The sequence below is a fragment of the Puccinia triticina genome, chromosome 3A (genome assembly GCF_026914185.1).
Source record: "Puccinia triticina chromosome 3A, complete sequence".
NCBI lineage: Eukaryota > Fungi > Basidiomycota > Pucciniomycetes > Pucciniales > Pucciniaceae > Puccinia > Puccinia triticina.
Window position 1 is genome coordinate 6051063 of NC_070560.1, and position 23258 is coordinate 6074320.

Genomic DNA, 23258 nt, shown 5'->3' on the forward strand with positions numbered 1-23258 from the left:
CCCCCTAATTATGTTAATTTTATATTTATATGAAATTTGAGGTTTTGGAACCCTTTTGGACATATTAATGTCTCATGAAGGGTTGACAAATTGTAACTACACACAGTGGTTTCAAAGCGGCACTTGTCTTGCGAGATATCACTTTGTTCAGTACAGGCTTGCCGGAGTCCTGTGGCTTTGGTAATCATTTGAATGCAGTGATGTTTGTGAGGATATACATATATATTTGAACGATGGATGCTCTGTTATTCGACCGCAGTGGCTGTGCGTTCAAGTTGAAAGGGCACGAGCACAGCGATCAAACGCTCACTTGCCTTGTCCCACGATTGCTTCAAGTCCAGAAGGAAAGCCGCCCATTGGCTGTCGGGTGGATCGTGTTTGATTTTGGCCAGGAGGGGAATCAGACACGAATTCAGAACGGTTAAGGTGGATTCCATGTCCCTTGGAAGGTTTTGGATTACAGAGCGGATGGAGTTTTGTTGATCAACTGGGATGACTCGGCCTGAGCGGTCAGGAAAGCATGAGAGGCTGGACAGGTAGTAGAGCCGGAGCATCGAATCAGGGGTCTCGTGTAACTGCTTGATCGTCTCCGAGTTGAGCTCTAGGGTTGTATCGAGCGTCGATATCCGTTTCTTCAAGAGGTTTTCTGAAGTTTTCTTGGACAAGATCCTTGCTAGTTTGACAAGCGGGATGGCGGACTCGGCTACTTTGCCGATCAATTCTGTTGTGGGGGTTGTCTCGTTGTTCTCGTTAGGACCAGCTTCCGGCGTTCCTTGAGTTGTGAGGTTGGTTCGCCAGGTGAATGCCTCTAGGGCTTCACCAAGTATCCCGTGTGCTTCTATCCAGGATCGGTGGATATTAACCCAGTCGGATCTTTTGCCCCAGTTGATCGTTCGAGTGATTATCCCGTTGCAATAAGATATGATGAGCTGGATCTGTGCCCTCAAAGCCGATCCCTCCTGCACAAGCGAATCATCTTGGATATGAATATTGGCCCTAGCGCACCATCGGATAAAGCTCGGGATTAGATCGAGGAATAGCCGGTGATAGATAAAGCGTACGACCAGAAGCTGGATATTCTCGTTTAGATAGGAGCATCGAAAGACTTTCACTTTCTCCAGGCCCTGATCACGATTCTCGTCTGGTAGAGGTGGTTTTCGAGTGAGGGAGACAACGGCCGAAACAATGCCCCCCAGAGTGATATCGAGGTCCGATAAGATCTCTAGAGTTGGCTCGGTGACCGACTTTGGGTTCCTCTTGGGATCGATTAGGTCGAGCGATGTTAGCAGCAAGGTGAGCTGGCCTCTGATCGAAGGGAGCAGGATCGAATGCAGCGTCTCCCAGGTTTCGAGTTTTCCGCCCATGTGCTCGATGGTCAGACTGGGATCTCTCTCGCCTGGGGAAAGATGGTCGGGCTCGAGGCTGTGCTTGTGGGCCAACTCCTGCAAAACCCCGATCACCGAGACTGCATACATCGTCGGAAGGGACTATCAGTTGTGCGTCTCTGGGGATGATGCTTTAGTAATGGCTGGTGGACAAACGAATTTCCTCTGTCCATTGAACTCGCTCGACGGTTTCCGCATCGCCCGGCGTCTCCTCCATCCCGTCCATCGTGGTTCGCGCTCTGTTCTCGTCCTGGGCGTGGACAGCATCTCACCCAAAAGTGGCAGGTTGTCACATCCCCCCACTGCAGATATTACATAACAAGCTGTCGGACAGGCTTTATTGTCTCGGCCCGGGCTGCCGCCGGCCCCATTTATGTTGGCCACAGGCCTACTTCCTCGGTTCGTGTTTGTGATTTTTTTTTTTTCTTCCGAAATGTGGAACGCCGGCCCGGTTGGGGTATGTAGTGCGGGCACTTCGGTATCCAAGCGAGCTGTCCGAGGGGGTGTGGGCGAGGTCGACCAGCAGTGGGGTGCTGGCTCATTCTCTGGCCACCACCCTCCCTCTCCTCTTCCCTCTTCCCTCTTTTCGGGTGATCTCTCCCCATCGCGTTGTCATGGAGCAGCCCACCAGCGGTTTTTAATTTCTAATTCTGGACTAAACCCGCTATAACCAGCATCCCAAGCACGAACCTCACCAGAGCTCACCCCCGGATTCACACCTCCTGCTCACTCTTTTTTCTTTCCTTTTCCTTTTCCCTTTTTTACATCCCACCAACGAATTAAGAAGAATCATCATCATGTTCAGCATAGCCCGACTCACCCGCTTCCTGGCCCTCAGTCTGCCGCTCACCGAGGCCGCCTCGCTCAACGTCAACGACCTCTCGGCCCTCAAGAATGCAGCCTCCGCCGCACTCAAGAACCTCATGAGCTTCTACACCCCCAACCCCAGCGGCGTCTTCGACCAGGCCCAGACCCCCTGGCACGAGTCCGGAATGATCTGGGGTCTCTTCATGGACTATGCCAAATACACCGGCGACACCCAGTTCCTCGACGTCGTCACCGGGGCTCTCGTCAACACTTCCTACGGCCCTGAACAGTACATCTTCACTCCTCTCTCTCTCTCTCTCTCTGTTGACCGTTCATTTGCTTACTCTTATAAACACACGTTCTTATAGAGATCTTCTCGGTGGAGCAATGTCCTCGACAGCGGCCACTCTATTAGGACGATGGAACGATGATATCCTATGGCACAGCTTAGTTCGTCAAACATTGATTTCCTTTCTCAGGCGCTCTTGAAGACCACTAACCGTAAAATCTACCTGTTCTCTGAAAACCAATTGACCACATAGGCTAGTGAGTATTCATTTGCTTGATTGCACAAGCTTAATTCATTGAACATAGCTCACCGCTCTTCTGTTCTTTTTTTTATTAGCTATCGGAGGGGCCGAAATTTACGGTGCTGATTCCATCATGCCCGGTTCTAAGGGTCCATGGATAACACTTGCTCAAAAGACATACGACCAGACCTATCAACAATGGGACGGCGGATGTGGTGGAGGAATTTACTGGGTAGGCCAATACCAAAAAATCAATCAGTCACTTGCCAACCGACACTCTTTTGACATCGCTCATCTGTCATATAAAAAAAATAGTCTCGGGATCGGAATGGAGCGTCGGCACCCTACAAGTCTCTGATCACCCAACTCGAGTTCATCCAGCAAGGAGCGCGGAACTTCATGGAGAACAAGAACAACACTGCTCTAGATCTCTCAAAGGCGGCCATGGACTGGGTGTTCTCATCCGGGCTCGGAAACGTGCAAACCGGTGTGCTCTACGACGGGATGAACGTGGGCGAATGCGGCAAGTTTACGACGCATCTGTGGAGCTACAACTACGGCTCGCTGCTGGGCGCGCTAGCCTGGATGCACAAAGCCACCGGAAACAACACCTATCTGGACCTGATCGCGCCGTTCTACAACTACGCCCAGCTGACGTTTAGCGGCCAGAACGTGTCGAACGTGGTGACCGAGACCTGTGAGCCGGGGGCGAAATGCAACCGGGACCAGCAGGGCTTCAAGGCGATCTATCTGCGCAACCTGGCCTACACCTATCGCGAGACGACGTCCGACCAGGTCAAGGGTGCGATCAAGTCGACCATCGATGCCTCCGTTGCAGCCATGGTCCAGTACTCATGCGACAACGATTGGTTCTGTAACGGGAACTGGACCGCCGATGCCTCCCCTGTCAAATACGTCCGCTCCCAGCACGTTGCCGCCGCCCTGCTCGTCTCCGCCCTCGGCGTCCATCTCAGCCCGGAGGGCGGTCTCTTGCCCAAGATCACCCCCGGCCAGCTCACCGATACCACGAACGGCGCCGCCGGTCTCGGCTCCGGTGGCACCAAGAACCCCGGGAAAGTCACTAGTAAACCCCTCGGTGCCGCCTCCGGACTCCAGGTCACCTTCTCCACTCTCTTCCTCGGACTGTTCATCGTCGCATTCTCTACATCCACGTTCGACCCGCTCGCCCTTATACCTTAACCTCCCTGCTCTTCTCTCTCCCCCCCAGGTCTCTCTCTCTCTCTCTGTCACCTGCTTTATCTACACCTGTTTCTTTATATCTATATCCGATCTCCCTTATTCTGAAACAACAACTCCCCTCTGATTCTGTCCTCCTTCCCCCTTCCCTTTGGTCTCGCTTTTCGTGCACTTCGTCACCTTGTTTTATGTTGGATTGGTTGTCGCAACAATAACCAGACTTATTCTTACCCTGTTTCTTTTGTAGAAAATGTGTGTTTCTTCTGTTATCTTCGAGTCTCCTTGTTATTCTGAGGAAGAGAATGATGGGATGGACACATGGGATTACTCCAAAACAAAAAAAAAATCAGCAGGAGCTAGGGGCAATGTCAGTGGGATGGTGAAAGAAGGTGAAAGGTGTTCTCTAAGTAACGGAAATGTCCTCTTCGAGATCATGTGTGACCATTATATACTAAACGAGCATACTGAGGCTGCCTTGCGTCAAACACAATAATTTCAAAATGACAACCTGAGGAATAAATAATTTGGATACAAAGAGCAGGTGACTGATCCAACTGACCCCCAGACGGAGAAAACAGCCTGATGTGAGACTCAATGAGCTATTGCCTTCCATTGTTTCTAGATATTCATACTGTTTTTCCACAATCAAACAACAAATCCAATGTACATACTCACCTCTTCACAGTGTCACTTGATACAATTACATGTTTGAGAAGGCATTCTCAGAGCTGAACTTCCCCACATAATTAATACTGTTTTCCTGCAATCAAGAAACACATCCAATGTACATGTTGGAGCAAATTGTTGATGCAATTCCAAGATGTTTGAAAAGGCATATTCAGAGCTGAATTTCCAATGTGAACTCAAACAACCCAGTTGTGCTTGCTTTTTTCCAACATAGACCCAGGCAATTCTTTCAAATATGAAGAAAATATGGCCAATTTGGGTTTTGCCATTGGTGCTGTTTATCATTGAACAACCAGAGCTCAACTCTGAGAATACCAAAGCTTCCAAGTTTGTCGTGGATGGTACCCCTGCATCTTCCCATCTTCATCCCTCTTTTATTTTTTGAAAAGTCTCATCTTTGAAGAAACAGGAAAACATCCAAGCGCACCCAGCCAAAACACTGCATTTTTATTGCATTTTTATTTCAGACTTACTTTGCGCACTGCAAAAAGCTCTTTGCGCACTGCGCAGTGCGCGAAATTTGCAAACACTTCGCCTACTGCGCATGAAGGGCACAACTTTTTTAAATTATTTTTTTACCAATCAATAGACAAGCTTATTATTGTCCTCTTTGAATTTATTTGGATTTTTTTTGAAGCTTCCTTGTATGCTTAAAACCCCACCAATAAAAACAACAAGTACAGTCATTTGGGGACCTGGAATCCATATTCCCACAGTAAAAAAAAATCCAAATAATTTATTCAATCATGTTAAGTATGTATTTAAAAGTTTTAGAACTTTTTGGCCACTTTGTACAAGGACAAGGCTTTCAAAAAATCCAGTTTTTCATTCAAGGACAGAACATATAGATGTAAATTACAACTATATCAGAGAAGCTATAAAATACAAAGAAATAGTGTTGGAATATATTCCAACAGCTGAAATGACAGCTGACATAATGACTAAATCTTTAGATAGAGTTAAACATGTAAAGCTTAGTATTGATCTCAGTTTATCACCTCCTACAGGATTAAGGGGGGGGGGGTGTTGAAGGTGTAATCCCTGTAGAAGGGAAAATGATCAGCAGTACTCTCACTGCTGCGGTTTCTACTGACAAGTGTGCTCAGCTTCCTGCTGACAAGTATGCTCAGCTTCCTGCTGACAAGCATACTCAGCTGTCCCTTGCTACAGCTGCTCATCACAGTGCAGAAAGCAATAAGAAAAGAAATGCACCAGAGGGGTGGAGCATTCCTGCAAGGAGGAGAAAAGTATAGCTACTTTTCTTCCTGTCCTTTTGATGAGGACTTTCCATTGGAATGAAGCATTCCTGCAAGGAGGAGAAAAGTATAGCTACTTTTCTCTCCTGTCCATTTGACAAGGACTTTCCAATAAGAAAGTACGCTGAGGATTAATTCCTCAGCAGCATTTGTTTACTATAAATAATGGGCTCTCTTTGCCCCTCTTGTACCTTCCTTACACACTTACACTCCCCCATATATACTCTCACTCTTATATACATTGCCAAAATGCGCCAGTAAGTGTTAAAGTTATGCTTATAAAGATATATAATAATAATAATTGTTGATTGATAAATCTAACCATGTTGAGCAAGGCTACCAGACAAAGTGGTAATGATGTGTATATAGGTTTATAGTGAAGATAATATATGATGATGATGAGTGGATGTATATAAGAGTGAGAGTATATATGGGGGAGTGTAAGTGTGTAAGGAAGGTACAAGAGGGGCAAAGAGAGCCCAGTATTTATTGTTACATCTGCCGTATCTCTTGTAATTCTCAACCATCATCCACAAGACCAACTTTTTATACATTGCGTGCTTTTTTGCACATTTTACACTTTCTTTGGATTCTTTATTCCTTAGCTCAAATTTTTCAAACATTTGATTGAGAAAATAAAACAGACTTCGCACGCTGCAAAAAGCTCTTTGCGCACTGCGCGTGAAGGGCGCCACTTTTTCAAAGTATTTTTTGACCAGTCAATAGAAAAGCTTAGGCCCCGTTTGGAGCCAATATAATTGCGCAATATAATCCGGAATTTTGTGACATCTGATCAAGTTTTGGCGGACCTGATCAGATGTCACATAGAATGTCAGGCAAAAAAACTCATATATTGCACGTATTATATCGGCTCCAAACGGGGCCTTATTATTGTCCTCTGTGAATTTATTTGGAGTTTTTTGAAGCTTCTCTGTATGCTTAAAAACTCCACCAATGAAAAAAACAAGTACAGTCATTTGGGGACCTGGAATCCATATTCCCACAGGCCAAAAAAGCCAAATAATTATGGTCCTCAAAGTTGAATTTCATGCATGTATAAATGCATAAATCATAAATTCATAAAACTTTGTTTGCAGGGGATCTCACCAATCTGCTTAAGTAATCTTTGGCTTTCCCAGCCAAAGAATTTTTATGAATTTATGATTTACGCATTTATGCATGCATGAATTCCAACTTTGAAAACCATAAATTAAGTGAATCATGATAAACATGTATTTAAGCTTTTTAGAAGTTTTTGGCCACTTTGTGCAAGAATAAGGCTTTCAAAAGTTAGGAAAGTTCACCACTTACTGGCGCATTTTGGCATATTTTGAGAAAGTGTTTTCCTCAGCAGCATTTGTTTACTAGAAATTCCAGATAAGCTGGTCCCTCCGGCAACGCCGCAGGCAAGAGAAGGACTTAAAAGTTTAGTTTGTGTCCGCGGGTATTTCCACAGGAGCATAACCCTTTCCAAGAGCACGGCAGGGCTGGATGATCTCGGGCACCCGGGGCCCGGGGGGGTCCAGCCCTACTCTCCTCTCCCAGAGCTATCAAATCAGATGCTCATATTTCCCCCTCTGTGTTTCTTTTCTGCTTAGATCTATGAAGACTTGCCTCCAAATTCCAACAAGCTCATTGCTGCCAAAAAAACTGGGACTCGGTTGGAAATGAACGGGGCAATGCGAATCTGAATGACCCTTGCCCGCCTGGTCATGGTTCACTACGTCTACAAACCCAAGAAGTCGTCCCAATTGCTCATCAATGACGACTTCTTGGGTTCGTGGATGTAGCAGTGGACCATCACGAGTCGGGCAAGGGTCGTTCGGATTCACATTGCCCCGTTCATTTCCAACTGAGTCCTAGCACCTACTGGTGCCAAACAAGATCTCTAGGTATCAAATAGAAATAATAATAATGATAGTAGTAGTGGCATAAAACAGATACAGAACTGATCAAGAGATGTTAGAACCCAATCTCATAAGATTTCTATCTCTCCGCACACACACACACATCCACTCACTGCGAACTCTACCCTCGGCTGGAACTCTCCACAACAACAACAACAGAAAACCCTTCTTCCCACCGCTACACTCTCAACACAACACAACATCCAACCAACCAACAAACAAACAAATGAAGGAAAACGTTCTCTTTTTTTTGTAAAAGAGAGAGAAGGTTTACATAACAAAAAAAAGAAAATTGTTTTTCAAAAAAAGGGGGGAAAAACAAGCAGTGTTTGTGGGTGAAGAGAAAGAAAGGAGAGAGAACGAAACAAAAAGGAAAACGAACACTAGCTAGTCATGTGTTGATCGTCATCAAGATCATGAAGCGAGTCGTTGTGAATATAACTAAAGTCGACGAGTTGTTGTTGCTGGTGCTGCTGCTGATGCTGAAGATTCTGGAGATGGTTCTGATTGAGGGTCTGGTGATGATGGAGGAGATGGTGTTGCTGATGCTGGAGGTTATGGTGTTGCTGCTGGAGCGGATTATGGTGAGTGAGGGCGAGGTTGAGTTGGTCGGGAGGGAGCGGACAACACGTCGAGTGGCGATGGAGATGGTGGAGCGGTTTCCCATTGGTGGGCACGACCAACTCCTCGTCGGTCGAAGAAACACTCTTGCCGAACCGACTCTGTCCTGACTGTTGTTGATGGTTGGGGTGAGATGAGTGATGAGTGGAGTCGGAGAGAGAGGGGGAAGAAGATCCGTTATGAACTGAGACAAGAACTGAAGAAATAGATTCGCTGTTAAGATTGGTATGATGAGCATGTTGTTGTGAATTCTGTTGCTGTTGTTGGGACTGAAGATGTTGGTGGTGTTGTGGCTGTTGAGGAGGTTGATGATGCTGGTGGTAATGGATCTCTGAACTAGCCAACGTAGAGCCAGTGAGATCGAAGACGAGGTTAGGACTACCAGTGGTGTGAGCACCGGGCGGGCTGGTGGAGGATTGCTGGGGCTGATGATAGTTACTGGGTGAGGTGGTCGAATAAGGGCTGCGAGGGCCGATGGGGAATGAGTTGTGGGAGAGGATCGATGGGCTGCCCGAGCTGATCGACAGATGGCGCTCGGGATGTTGTCGTTCAGGAGCCTGAGGATGACCAGGTGAGGGGAGCGGTGGCTGGGGAGGCGGCCCGCTGGGGAAATCGAAGTTGGCAATACTCGGTAGGCTCGTCCGCATCGGCGGTACTGCATAGGGGCTGAACCGAGGATCACTGGGACTTCGCGAGCGAGATTGAGAGAGGGCTGAAGATTCATCTGAGGCCCGTTTCTCGTTGGGCGGGGGCTTGGGCCACTTGTGAAGAGCTTTGCCATTATTAGCATTCGATTGCTCGTCCGCACATAGGCCTGCCATGTTAGCGATGAGTTGATGGTCTAGCGATGATGTGGTTGAAGCGGGTGTTGATGCCCTGTATAGACTGGCCAAGTTAGGCGATGAAGCGACTGATAATCTCGAGTAGCCTGATCCATGGGAGGGACTTCGGACGAGATTGATGTGCTGAGATCGAGGACCAGGATCGCTGTCCATCGTATTGGATGAATTGAACGAGTACCGTCGTTCTTCTGTTGGATATTCTGGGCGTGTCTGACGATCGTCGCCGTAGTAGACTGAGCGATCGGATTGAGTATGAAAAGAAGGCGCCCCGGTACTGGCCGGGCTGGGGAGCGGAGGTTGGCCGTTTCGAGTCCGAGAACAGTCTTCAACTATCTGGGGCATTGGAGGATGGAGAGTCGCACGACCTTTTCCCTTGTCAACGGCCTTCCGAGGCGCGCCAACCGGAGCAGCAAACTCTGGATTGACATGAATCAGGATATCTGAACCTTGCGCAAGCCTCTGCTTCTGCAACACGGCTCGAGACCGCTCTTGGGCTGAACGACGCGCGGCCTCACGTTTGGCCTGTGCCTCCAACTTAGCCTCTTCCTTGGCAGCCTTCTCGGCCTCCTTCTTGGCTTTCTTGGGATCGAGTGACAAGGTAGGCGAAGGATTGGTTGTACATCCATCCGTGAAAACGCGCTCAGAAGGAGTTCGCTTGAGAGACTGAGATCCGGAAAAAACGGAGGCCAAGGTCCTACTTCGGACTTTAAGTTGGTTGCTTGTGTTGGTGTGGCGAGTGTCAGTTGAGGCCCGGCTGGGATCAGATGGTGATGGTAGACCAGTAGAGAGCGACAGAAATGAAGGGTCCTGGGCGATCATCGGAGCGGAATATTCGTAGCCCTGAGGAGGCTGAGGATAGTTTTCATAGGGTTGAGAGCCACGCCGCTGGAACTCCGGAGGAGATACATATGCGCGTGGTGGATAGGCCTGACCGTTAGGTTGGTGATGGTCGCCAGACGGTTCACCGTCGGTCATGATCGAATCAACAGCATGGCTACTGTTGGAAGGCGTGAGGACATGTGTGGGCCTTGCGTTAGGGAAACCAGCTTGATTGTGGGAGACTGGGACGATTTGGGGAGAGATCGAGGGGAGGTCGACTGGCATGTAATGCTGCTGCTGGTGAGCACCAAGATGTTCGGGGGAAGCAGGATAGACAGTATTCGGCCGAGGGGAGGGCAGGCCGCGGGCGAGGGAGGAGTTTAACATGCCGATACCCGATAGAGAGGGTGGAATAAGACGAGGTGCAACATCGGTGAAGTAAGAATGCGCCAGACATTGTGCGGTTGTCAGTCGAGCTCTGGGTTCATAACGGAGAAGTTCGTGCAGACAGTCAATTAATTGAATTGGAATGTTTGACGTGTCGAAGAGTTGAACAAAGTCGATCGGTACTTTCTAGAAAAACCCGGGTGGGAGTAATATACATACATCAATGATCATGCGGCTTAATTTGAAGACTAGAGCCGGAAGATTCAGGAAGGATGCTTACATCAGGGAATGAAAACCCAACCGCTTTAGCCAGAGCAACTCCCCCAAGCCATTGACCACCGCCTCGAAGACGGCCTTTATCATCTAATCCATAGGGATGCTGGGGATCGCCCATGATTTCGCAGATTCTGTGAACTTGATCCATTTCGCCATTCCCTGGGAAGAGTGGTTTGAGAGTGACAGTTTCGACAAGGATGGCACCGAGGGCCCACATGTCGACCGGATTGCTGTAGTCCCGTGCTCGGAGTAGGACCTCTGGGGCCCGGTACCAACGAGTAGAGACGTATTCCGTGTAGGGGGGTCGACTGTTGGTTTCTCTTGCAAGCCCGAAATCGGCAATCTTCAGGATCACGGCCACATCCCTCTCGGGGGGTGCGGTGGGTAGTGCGTACGGACTTCCGTGGGGATAATCGGTGAGGCCGGTGGTTGTGATGAGCAGGTTTTCAGGTTTCATGTCCCGGTGGAAGAATCCACAGGCGTGGACGTGATGCAATCCGAGTAGGGTTTGTTCGAAGATGCAGGCGATCAGGCCGCCGGCGAGTGGACGACCCTTGCGGGATTTGGTGAGTTGGTATAGGTTGCCTTCCATGCATTCGAAAACAAAGTAGAGTTCCCTGGTGGTCGGATGGAGGAAGGCGTCGTAGAGTGGGATGGTGAAGGGGTGCATGGGGATCGTTCGTAGTGACTGTATGAAAGTGAATAGGTATTGGATACGATGTGGGTGAGTAATTGGGAGAGGATCCATCCACCAGACACGATGAGAGAAAGTGAAGAATGAGCCGATGATGAGAGAGATAAGGCTAGGATAAGATCAGACTGTGAATGCTAAAAGTGTGTCAAGATGTGTGTAAGCAACTTTAGTGGTGATGTGGGGATCGGCTGCTGTATGAGTGGTATGACTGGTGTTCTGAGTGTAGGCGTTTCTTTATTTATTTATTTTTTGTACTCCTGATAAGTGAACCAGCTGAGTTGAATTTGATGGGTTGGTTGGTCGATTGATTGATTGATTGATTGATTTTTTTTTTTTGGTGATAAGGGGTGACAGAGTGGGTGTAGAGAAGATAGTGATGATGATGATAAGATAGATGATAGTGGGATTGGGTAGCAGTCCTACTGACCTTGAGTTCTTTGAGTTTCATGCATTCGTCCCATCCGCCGTCAAAAGTTTTTTTCATCTTCTTGACCGCCACGAGTTGTTTCCCCTTGTACTCTGGCCGTGAGCTTGGCCCTGGGGGTTGGGTGCCGGGGGGGAGGGTGAGTGGAGAGTGCCAGTCGGCCAGCCAGACCGTGCCGAAGGAGCCGTCGCCGACTTCCTTGAGGATCGTGTAGTCTCGAGTGCCGACATCTGGGAGCGGGTTGTGGGTGGAAGAGGAGGAGGAGGAGAGGGAGAGGGTGGTGACGGGGACTGCTGGTCGGTTGGACATAAGTAAGTGGCACTGGCGAGGGAGGGGAGGGGGTGGGGCAGGAGAGGGGAGGAGGAGGAGGAGGGATAAGGAAAACCGAGAATGGCCGGAGCTCAGTCAGGAGGAGGAGAAACCCCCGGGGGCCCAGGAAAACAGCACAGGAAGCCAGCCTATCGCCCGGGGGGTGGCCTGATGCATAGACCCACAGATGGACCGGCCCACTCCTCAGCCCACTTCGCCCGGCCGGCGGAAAACGATCTTCGGCGACTATCTACAACCAGCTGGCGGCTGAGCAAAGACGCATCCCCCCATCCTCCGGGTCGCTCCGAGCGAGTGGTGACGATCGCACCAGTCCACCGTTACATAGTGCACTGGCGAGCAACAATCTATATTTTACGTCTCGTCGTCCTTAATGGCGCGAAGCTGCCGGGAGCACACGTCCACTTCCGATTTCAAATCAGCTGGAAAACAGCGGAAACATCGCATGCACTGCACCGACTGATGTGACTCTTCTTTCTACAGGCCGGCTCCTGGCTCTGTTTCGTCTCAGCTTGTCACCCGACCGGTGTCTGTATCAGACATGTGAGACATAAAGAGTATGGCAGTACAAGCTGGAAGGGGTCGCCAAGCGGTTTGATCCATGTCCTCAACAAACTTTCTTCTTTAGCAAGAGGCTAGCAGTTCAGAGCATCCCCATTCCATTCACGTCACATACATGGCCTAAAAGGGCCAAGGCCAGGCTAAAGTTTAAACTGACGACAATTTCACCTTCATCTTGGTTATCCTGTAAAACCTGATCGCACCTATTTAATCTGCACCTTAAGCCGGGCGTGCTGGCTCGTGTTCCTCGGGGAGCTAGCTAATTAAGCACCCAACCTAAGCCCATGGCCAACATTAGCCGAAGATTCGAACAAGCCATTGCGCTATGTAAATATGCAAGGCTGGGACTGCAATCTTCTAGTGTGACAAACTTTTCAACTTGTTTCAACTTGATGTATACATAAACAGTCCACAGACTAAAAAAAAAAACCGAGACGACTTTTTGGCAAAGAGAAGTAGGACACTAGGTTTAAGGTTCAACTCATACAAGCATCCTGTCAATCATCAACCTGCTCCACACGGAGAGCAAGCAAACCTTACAAGTCACATGAGGCCAGGTTTATTCAGATACTTGTGTTCTCTTGTGTTCAACAATAGTTCAAAACCTCAAACCTAACTAAGTGTCCTACTTGGCGCAAAGTATTCCGGATTGAAGCATGAGAAGTAGCTGTTTCCACTTACACACCATATGGCTGGATGTGAATTTCCCAGGTTTAGACTGGAGCACTGCACTTCTCAGACAAAATTCAAAAATTGAAACACTTTGAAAACCCAGCTCCTGAGGAATGGTCAATTCCCACATGTGATGGGCATGAAGCTCACTCAACACATGCCCCCCTGGTGGGATGGTTGGCAGCAAAGCTGCCCCTCCCACAGGATGAGACTTGTGCACAAGGTCAAGATAGGATATTCAATCTTGAAAATTATCAGGCAATCCAAAAATGGGTCTTCAGAGCAATTGAATATCCTTCAGGATCCGTTTGAACTTCAAAACAGATTACTTCAATCAGTTTTGAAGATTTGGCCTCAAAGTTTTAGGTGAGGGTGCCCATCAGTACTGCCAAGGAAACTCTCTATTCAGATTTATGTTTAATTACATTAGTGATTATTAAAATGTGTTTTTGTGTTTTGGGGATTGTTAAAAATTCCTTTTTCTGCAAGCCGGCAGACATTATTCACAATTTGTTTCTACAGAGAGCCCTCCAGGCAGGGTCCCCCGGACTCTTTGTTCAAGAGGCTTTGTTAAGCTAGGGGATGAAGGAAATATCAGGGCATTCACAATTGTCCTTGCCAATTCTGGTTAGTATCTCATCATAATAAGGGTTGAGGTTTTTTCCCTGGAGGTGATGTGGTTTTTTGAGAGCAACATTCAAGTTCAACACCCAAATTGTGGGGGATGCAGGTAGGTTTATAACTTTATTAGGTGAGCTGTAAGCTGGACAGCTCCACGTCCATTGGTAAATCCATCTTGGCCTCTAAATATCTACATTCTGGCTTGGATACAAATACACAGAGAAACTTACTTCACCAGTGGAGTATTCCCCTTGAACTGGATCAGCTCCTTGATCTGCAGCTCTACATTTGAGAATTCTGCTTGCGCTGCCCTGCACTAGAACCACTGGAACTATGGATTTCTTTTTGGGTCTAATATGGATGTTAAAGGGGCTTGACATGAAGTCCTCCAGTATTCCAGTACATGTGTCTATCTCAAACCAAGACTGAGCTCGAATTGGCACCTCATGATCAAGTTTATTTGAATCAATGTTTTATTTCAATAAGGTCACAGTGATTTGTTGACATTGAATTGAATCTGCACCTATCAAACTTGATCCCCTTTCAAAAAAAAAGAGTAGTCTTATGTGAAACTATCTTGGATTTGGTGTATCATTTTGTGTGTAGTGGGAAACTGTGAAGGCTGTTGAAAGGCCTGTCTAAGAATTTGAAACCCCTTGGCCTGAATTGTAACATCTTGAGATTGATTTTTCATATAGTGAAAAAATCTCAGGGCATAAATTTCTAACCGTATAGCCTGTGCAAATTCATTGGGAAAAACAAAGGTATGTATTGAGAAAGGTTTGATTGCACGTCTTCACCTTTATGTGGTTCCCAATGAAACTGCACCAGAGCCAGGCCTGGATGGCCCAAATTCTGTATCAGAAATATTTTATCTGAATCATCAGCAACTTTGCTTGTACTTTTTGATAACTTTGTAAATTTGATATACACAATCATAAACCATCTGTATTCTTGTTTGTTTTAACTTTTATCACTGTTGATGTTTTTTGATATTTTCACTGTAACAAGTGAGATCAGTGGTGTGAAGCACCATCTGTAGCTTCTGGGTTTGCACCAATGTCAATTCTGCATGTATGAAAGAAGTATTCACATTATATAAAAAAGATTAGATCCTGGATGACTTGCTGGGACAAATAAGAGAAGCAAATCAGCAAATTCTAAACTGTACAATTGGCTTGGTGAGGCAAGGGAGTAATATATAATCTCAAAGCTTCTGGGTTTCTGCTCACTGCTTCTTTCCTTTGGGTAAAAACAACAATAAATATTTCAATCAATATGAATTTTTACACATCAATCTTACTTCAAATAATAACTTTTTATAACTTCAAATCTCACTTTGCAACTGCCACATTCGCTGGAGTAGTACAGTCTTCCCACTCTACCCCTCCCACCAGTGATTACCATGGATTTCAAGAACTTTCTAGCATTCCTGAGCAGAACTTGAGACCTAAAAAGCGGCAAAAGACCTGGGAATATCCAGCTGGTTGCTTTCAAGAGGACTTAGACCATAATGGATTAGATACAAGTGGTAAGATAGAAGTACTGGCTAAAATATTGAATAGCAGCAGTCAGGGATGATTGAAACTTGCATATTCTTTAGACCCATTGAATATATTTTTTCCTGAAGTGGCTGTCCCTCAATATTTCAATTTTTTGAAAGAGAGTGGATTGGAAAACACTGATGGTTTCAAAATCCATGATGGAGTCATGAATGATGAATGTTAGTTTAGAACTTCCTGGGAAGGAAGGCTGGGAAATACTAGATTGAAAATATGAATGCAAACTAATCAGCTTTTGACTGCTATAATGTAGATTACAATCATATTGATCAGAATTTATATTACTCTGCAAGGAATGGAGCAGAACAGCAGAACCAATTGCAAGTTCACCCAGGGCTACAACCCCATGGATCTTCCCATCCTGTTACCAACAGTGGATTAAATTTCAATGATAAAGGTGAGGGTTTTAATTTTTCAATCCTTTGCCACAAAAAGTTCAAACTGATCAGTAATGGATCTGGATTGTACTTCAATCATAGATAGCTTTCTTCAGTTGTTGGAGGCAAATTTCTACCCTGATGGTGAAGAAGAACAATTTGAAACAACTGATTTCCCAACTTCTATTTTCAATGTTGAAAATGTCAGTGGATCAGGTGAAAAAGGTTAGCTTGGGTGCACTAATTTCACCAGAAACAAATTTTCAATAACTGATGAACTAATTTGGAAATCTAGACACTCATCACATACATGACAAAGAGCTAGGTATTGATGAAGAAGGGGAAGAATTTCACCATGATTCAAGTGTTATTCAACTACCAAATTTGACTAAGAATATGGCAGTACCACGTTCTAGGAAAAGGAAAGATCACAGATGGGGATTAATTTCAGGGAATATCAAATCACAAATGGAAGAACAAGTTAGATCATTCAAGAATATTTGTTATCAGAAGCTGCCTGGATCAGAAACAGTTTACTTTGAAAATGGGGATAAGATGAGCACTATCATCCAAAAAGCAATGAATGCCCTTAGAGATCAAAGTGAAGATGAATTCCTTGAATGGAAGGGATTTGAAAAAAAACTCGTTCAAAGACAAAAGGGGATTGAAGGACTATACAAACTTGTTGGTCATACTCCAGGATTACAGACAATTGGTCAAAGAAAGTCTGATTACTTTGAGCCTTCAATCTATCTTGGCACAAGTAAAATCAGGATTGTATCAAGAGCAAAGAACTCATCAAAAGACACCAAAGTTCTGATGTCAAAAATACACAAGATTGGAGAGTCTCTTCATCTTTGTCACATTCTGTTTTCAAGAAATTTACTGCACACAACTCTTTTGAAAAATACAGAAGGAACTCAAAAATCACTTCTTGAATGGTTTTACAATCTAGTATTCATGGAAGATGGCGAGCATCCTCCTCTCCTGGGCACAATTGATATTTCAAAAGGAGTCAAGAGCAGGGATTTTGATCCGTCTCAAATTGTTGTTGCCAAATATATCAATCAGAGTGGAATAATGAACAAATTCCGAGCATTCCATGCTGCTCTTGACTTGATGGAACCTTGGTTCAAAATTCAATCTCTTAAAGAAGGTACTCACCTCACTGCTGAAGCCTATAAGAAATGTGCTGCTTTGGCAGTTCATATAGCTCAGGCTGGGACATATACAAAACGCTCTTAGCTCCATTTCTTCAATCTATTAGTCTATTTATTCACCACTAATAAATCAGATTATGTTTTGCTCTATATCAACTAGATTCATAGCTGCAAAGATGAAATTTTAGGTGCTAAAGTTTCAAACCATGTATTCAGACCTCCCTTTGTCAGAAATCATGTAAAGCAAGCCATGACTATTTCCCTGAAAGTGATTTTCTTCTGCTTAGTCCATCAGAATCTGTCACAAATATTGTTTTTGGATTTTATTTTTCTCCTTTTCATGCCCCAAAGTTCTTTCCCTGATATATTTCCTTAATAACTGGATCATGCTTTCATCAATCTGTTTCCCATGTTTCTCATGTTTCTTACAGTCTGATAACTCCACTGTGGATTCTTATTGCATTAATTAATGTTGTGGCTATCAAAAACTGCTGTGTGTGAGGTCTTTGGCTGCTGTCTCCCCAGCCTTCTAAGTGGGTGAACCCAAGCCAGAAATTCAACAAGAGTCTGAAAGTAGAGATAGCTGAGCTTGAATTGTTCAATGTTCAAACTTCACAGCCTACCATCAGAGAGAAATTAAACACCTCACAACCATGAGTGGTATGGAAACATATGTGCAACTCTTGGAAAGAAAGCATCGGATCCAACTTGCATTGTGAAGGATCCGGTGGTCAAGTGTTGGCCACTCTGCCAGTTCATAACAACCTGTAACAATTGAATTCCTCGATTAAATTCACAAATGACAAGAATCAGTGAGCCCCCAAGCACATGGCAGCGGTAGTAGTGTGTTGTGATTTAGGCGTTCCTGATGTACTTTGGCTTCATGAAGTAACTGCGAAAATGTTCGTAGTAAAACTCACCAAACGCAAATCCAACCTCCATCTTACCGTAAACTGATCACCCCAGTCGTGTTATATCTCCTTCCATCTTCCGCCACCCTAGCTTTTATCTTGCTGAAAGTGCCAGCATAGACTCCTTGAAATCTGTAGGTCTGAATGCCGATAGCTCTGATCCAGTAAAATTTTATCTCGAAACTATGATGCGTTGAGTTTCAGCATTTTTGGAAGCTGTTTGAACTCTCTGGGGGCATTCCATCGGGATGAGGTTCATTTTTGAAGCAAGTATAGGGGGAAACAGGCAAGATTTGATCCCTTCACGACAGTGTTACATTAGTCTGTATTCCACCCCACATGCTACCAATAAATCGATCCCATATTGTTCCTCGTTTTGCATGAATTGGATCTAAGGATTCTGGAGCAATTTCACGAGTAGGCTTTGGTCTTCGGTTGGCCCGGATTCTCCAAAAATGAGATAAGACGAGTGATGCAGAGCCCCATAAGCAACCCTGAATGAGCGGATAGAGCAGCTGGGATTGAATGATCATCAAACAAAAACAGGTGCTCAGTTTATACTACAGACAACCTCTCCGACAATTCTGTCTTATCTGCGACTTACCTGATCTCTCAGTGTTACATATACCACCATCTTCCACTCCACGCGGAAATTAGGTCCAAAGTAGTAATTGTCAGCTTCAGTTGAAGTTGCATCTGATGCCTCCTTGGGCACTAGATCATCTTGACCGAAAACGTAGGGCTGGGAAGAGCGCGGGGAATCATCGGCCGGTTGTTTTTGTTTGTCAAGTGGTTTAGCGTGATCGAAGTGAAAAAAGGGCATCAGACTCATGAGGTAGCCTTGTTCGAAACGGAGATCTGGTAAGTGAATCGCTGATAACCGATGAGGAAGGTCTTTGGGGTCGAAGAAGGAAGACGTGGGGCTTGGCAGATTTTCGTCTTCGTCGAGGTCGGATGATGAAGGTGATGGCACTAGATTATCGACCCGGACCGGATGAGTGGCGGCACCGTGAGTTCGAGTATCGGATGAACCTACGCCTAGTGAGGCGAAGTGGGAAGGATCGATTGAAGTCTAGGGGCGTAAAACTAGGTCAACTGTCACATCACACATCACGTCCGCATAAGGATAGCATTAATCATGAGTTTATATGTGGATAATGGGCAAACTGACCATGATGCTGGAATGAATTTATGTGGGTGTTGATATGGGCTTGGGCTGGGATCCGGCAGAGCCACCCCGGTAGAAGGGCCGGCGGTTGACTGAGCAGCTCCAGTTGTGGAGTGCGCGGTATGGACGCTCCATATCGCAATGCGCACTCACTCGCTTCCGCGCAACCTGGCCGCTCGCCAACGAGTCAACTCACGGAGTCACAACCGACGGTCAACAGAAGCAAAGCCTTCCAGCAGTGCACTCGATCGTTCCTCAAGCTCCGCGATGACTACCATTTCTGCCCGATCGGGGTCTTCTCAGCCATCTCCAACACTGTACATTCAGAACCTGGACGATAAGATCAAAAAATCCGGTAACTAGCTTTCCTCAAATGATTAGGGGACAACAATACTTGAATGAAAAGAGGCTGACCACACGGTTTCCCATGTCTATTTATTTGGGAATAGATCTGAAGCGACTACTGTACCAGTTATTCTTGATCCATGGAAAAGTGCTGGATGTGATTGTTAAAAAGGGCAAGATGCGAGGACAAGCATTTGTAGTATTCAGGTGATTAGGCTTTGGTCATCTTGGATTTGTTTTCTTCATCTTGACGTGTGTTTTCTTCTTTCCCACCAAGGGATTTCCAAGGCGCTACACAAGCAATGCGCCAACTCGATGGTACCGGCTTCTTGGACCGAGAACTTGTCAGTCAGTGTCTCGAAGGAGCTCTCGCGATTTGTTTGGACAATAATAATAATTTCTCCCTTTGCTTTCACGCGCGTATACAGAAGATAACTTACGCAAAAACTCAATCACATGCAACTATCCGGCAAATTGCTGGTGAGGAAGTGCTATATCATGTTAAGCTAGGCTTGAAGGATCCGAACACCTTGCAAGATAAGAATTCCAAGTTGACTGGGAAAATGACCGTCAGTGGGGCACAAGCCGCGAATGTGAGTTCGAATCTGTCCCGATAACCACAAGGCCCCTTGGGGGTATAATCACTTACAGCTTATCAACTTGGATGATCAATTTGTGGCTCGCAAGATGGAGAAAAAGAAGGCTGAAGAGACTGCAACGAAGAAGCGATTACAAGGTTCAACTTCTGATAGCGAACATGAAGATGACGAAGAAGAAGATTCCGCGATGGCTGATGGCACTAATAACCCAGCTTCAAAACGGTCCAAGACAACTCACCCTACGGCTGAAGATGACGATGGTAAGCAACCATATCTAGCGCTTCGTTCGCTATCTGATTAATAAATTGGATTCGATGAAACTCATACTCAACCCTTTTTGATATAAATTTTTGTAGAGGAAGCAATGGAGGAAGATTCTGATTCAGAACAGCCTGCCGATTCTGCTGCTGCCGCCGCTGTCAAAGCGGCAGGCTCAGCACCCATTTTATCAGGAGAGGACCCCAACCCAGTGTTGTTCTTAGAGGGCCTTCCGGCAGAAGTAACGGATGATATGATGGCCGTCCTATTCCAACAGTTGCGTAGTTTCTATTCCGAATTCATTTGTCTTTTGATTTTGCACTTCTTCGGGACAAGCCAGCTGATTCGTTCTTGGTCCATCTGTTCTTTCCGATTTTTTTTCTCTCACTAAAAGGTATCCTGGTTTTCAAAGCGTCAGGTTGGTTCCAGGCAGGACAGGAATCGCATTTGTACAATATGATACGGCTGCTCAGAGTGACATGGCCAAGGCTGCTCTTGATGGCTTCAAGCTTGCACCCGGCGTGGTGATGAAAGTCTCGTTTGCACGACGCGGTTGAAGTTAGAAAAACAACTTCCTCTATCAGGAACTTTTTCGTTACTTTTTCCGTTCGAGATAAAAATGAAATACCAAAGTTTTGTATGAACAGGGGCTACTGGCATCTTCGCTGCCATCCAAGTCGACTTCTTCAGATCCTCCTCAAATGACCCCTGATGATGGGTAGACTTCAAATCATCTCACCCGTCATGAGTAAATCCTGGTACTGAATGACAATCAAAAACAAATAGTTCCGCAAGTGGAAGGTTGTAAAGCCCTTGTCCCTTACGTTGCAGCCCGCACAATCGTTGTCGTTGGCGCCTGATAATTCTCTAATTATTTGGTTCGTGATTCTCCAGCTCTAGTTGACAGGCTCGAACTCTTGTTCGACATCTGGACAATTTGCCTTCAAATCACTTATCAGCTTTGTGTTCAGCTGAAATCATTAATTCCCCATCGATGATCCACCCAGCATAATGGAAAATCCACTGCACAGTCCAATGAACAAATCTACCACAATGAGCTCAATGGAAATGTCATAGTTCTTACCAATCTGACGCGGATAATCAAGAACTATTCAAAGAGAGGCTGACTTGCAGCAATTAGATAAAGTTGAAGAGGGATTCTGAAAATTATGGGGGAGACTGACTTGTCAAAATTTATTTTGTCAGGCCAATAAACTCATGAAGATACCAAACAAAACTCACAATTTGAATATAAGCTACCTACTCCAGTATTGTTTGGCTTCAGAAACATGGAGGAATGTTCTGCATGACTCCACGTCATTAGAAACAGTCTACCTCCATGAATTTGTTCATCTCACTAATGTCCTAACTCAACAAAGACAACTTGGCCTACTTCAGGACCATGTAAGAGTCTGAAATGACTCTTCACTCAAGGACCGGAATAAGGGAAGAGGATCCACCAAATGTATCAAGAGAGGGCTCAAGACAAGACCAATTTCTTGAAGAAAAGTTCTGGAACCTAGCAATAGGAGAAACAGTATTCTTCTCTACTATGTACACTTGAAAGGATGATGAGGAATGAGGAAAGAAGAGATTTAAAAAAGGCTCCACTAGCTCAGCAGAAGAATCAGTATTCTTCTCTACTGAGCTAGGAAGGAGGCGGAGTCAATGAGAAAGTATTCAAGTCGGATGGAGTGTGTGATTCTCCTATGATTGGTTTGTGAACCTGTGAAGTGTGTGGGGCTTGCAGACCACTTCAAGAATTTGAAAAAGAAGTATAGATTGCAACAGGCCAGCTTGATCAAAAAGATGAATCCAATCCCCCACTGTGGAAGAAAAATGACTCAGGCTCACTGTTAACGTCTCTGCCTAGGCTATTGTGTTTATGACTCATTAGTTCTTCCTTCTTTGCTTGTTACTCAAATTGACCATTCATTTCTCTGTTTTCCTGGTCATCTCTACCTCAAAAGCTGCAGACATTCTATCATGAAGATTATTTTGCTTACAAATCCTGCTTGGAGCATAAAACAGAAAATCAAATTCTAGCCATCCTAGGATCCAATCCAATTCTCTTTGTTAAATTTGGACAAAACTCACCATAAATATTCCCTAAATACCTCTACCTTCCTCTCTTCTAAATCTGGCAAACTCAAATAGGATCCCAGGGCGTATAAAAAATAATAATAAAAGAAATCAGTACAAAGAAACAGAAAATATATATATATATATATATATATATATAAGATCAGCATTCCTTACAAGCATCAATCATCCTTCTGCCTCTCTCTCTATCACTCTTAGTTCTCATTTCCTCATCCACCTCTCTTCTCAGACTAGCCTTTTCCTCTCTCTCTCTCTCACAGTGCACTCGGTGGTTGGCGCGGTTCCTTTGACGGCGGAGGCGCAGTGTGTTAGCGCGACCCTCTTGGCGCTCGAAGTCTGATCTAGCAATGATCTCCACGTTGGCAGCCTGCAGATTAGATAAATCAATCACCTAAAATAGGGATGAAAGTGGGTCGGGTCGACCCGGCGGGTACCCGACCCGTGTCGGGTCTGGGCACGGGTTCGGGTCTGCCTTTGCCTCAAAAACCAGTTTTCGACCCGACCCGCCACAGACCCGCTAGATTTTCGGGTCGGGTTCGGGCAGCCCTTTTGGCTGTCGGGTCGACCCGCCGACCCGATTACAGACCCGCGCGGCTTAAAAGGTCACATTTGGCAGGTGCCCGCCGGCGGGTGCAGGCTGTTGTGATATGGTCGTGCAGACATGATGACATTCCTAGAATGGGAGACGAGAAACACTATATATGCTATCTACAAGCTACGCCGCAGTCGACTGGTACTGGACTGGGTATAAGCATACTCATG

General features: G+C 45.8%; 5 protein-coding genes across 5 annotated transcripts; 2 read left to right on the top strand and 3 right to left on the bottom strand.

The window, feature by feature from the left end:
• Positions 1-245: 245 nt before the first annotated feature.
• PtA15_3A646 (uncharacterized protein) lies at positions 246-1611 on the bottom strand (the record flags this gene model as incomplete). Its single annotated transcript, XM_053167634.1, has 2 exons — positions 246-1465; positions 1542-1611. The coding sequence occupies 2 exons, from the start codon at positions 1609-1611 to the stop codon at positions 246-248; spliced, it is 1290 nt and encodes a 429-aa protein (XP_053018832.1).
• Positions 1612-2182: 571 nt separating this feature from the next.
• Positions 2183-3922, top strand: PtA15_3A647 (uncharacterized protein; the record flags this gene model as incomplete). The annotated part of the gene is made up of 5 exons (XM_053167635.1): positions 2183-2481; positions 2561-2642; positions 2735-2738; positions 2818-2954; positions 3038-3922. 5 exons carry the CDS (start codon positions 2183-2185, stop codon positions 3920-3922), a joined length of 1407 nt encoding a protein of 468 aa, XP_053018833.1.
• A 4230-nt stretch (positions 3923-8152) lies between these two features.
• PtA15_3A648 (uncharacterized protein) lies at positions 8153-12141 on the bottom strand (the record flags this gene model as incomplete). Its single annotated transcript, XM_053167636.1, has 3 exons — positions 8153-10624; positions 10719-11402; positions 11836-12141. The coding sequence occupies 3 exons, from the start codon at positions 12139-12141 to the stop codon at positions 8153-8155; spliced, it is 3462 nt and encodes a 1153-aa protein (XP_053018834.1).
• Positions 12142-18325: 6184 nt separating this feature from the next.
• PtA15_3A649 (uncharacterized protein) lies at positions 18326-19197 on the bottom strand (the record flags this gene model as incomplete). The annotated part of the gene is made up of 3 exons (XM_053167637.1): positions 18326-18538; positions 18628-19095; positions 19195-19197. 3 exons carry the CDS (start codon positions 19195-19197, stop codon positions 18326-18328), a joined length of 684 nt encoding a protein of 227 aa, XP_053018835.1.
• Positions 19198-19332: 135 nt separating this feature from the next.
• On the top strand, positions 19333-20950 carry PtA15_3A650 (uncharacterized protein; the record flags this gene model as incomplete). Its single annotated transcript, XM_053167639.1, has 7 exons — positions 19333-19546; positions 19641-19743; positions 19814-19880; positions 19965-20129; positions 20224-20395; positions 20492-20669; positions 20788-20950. The coding sequence occupies 7 exons, from the start codon at positions 19333-19335 to the stop codon at positions 20948-20950; spliced, it is 1062 nt and encodes a 353-aa protein (XP_053018836.1).
• Between the last annotated feature and the right edge of the window lie 2308 nt (positions 20951-23258).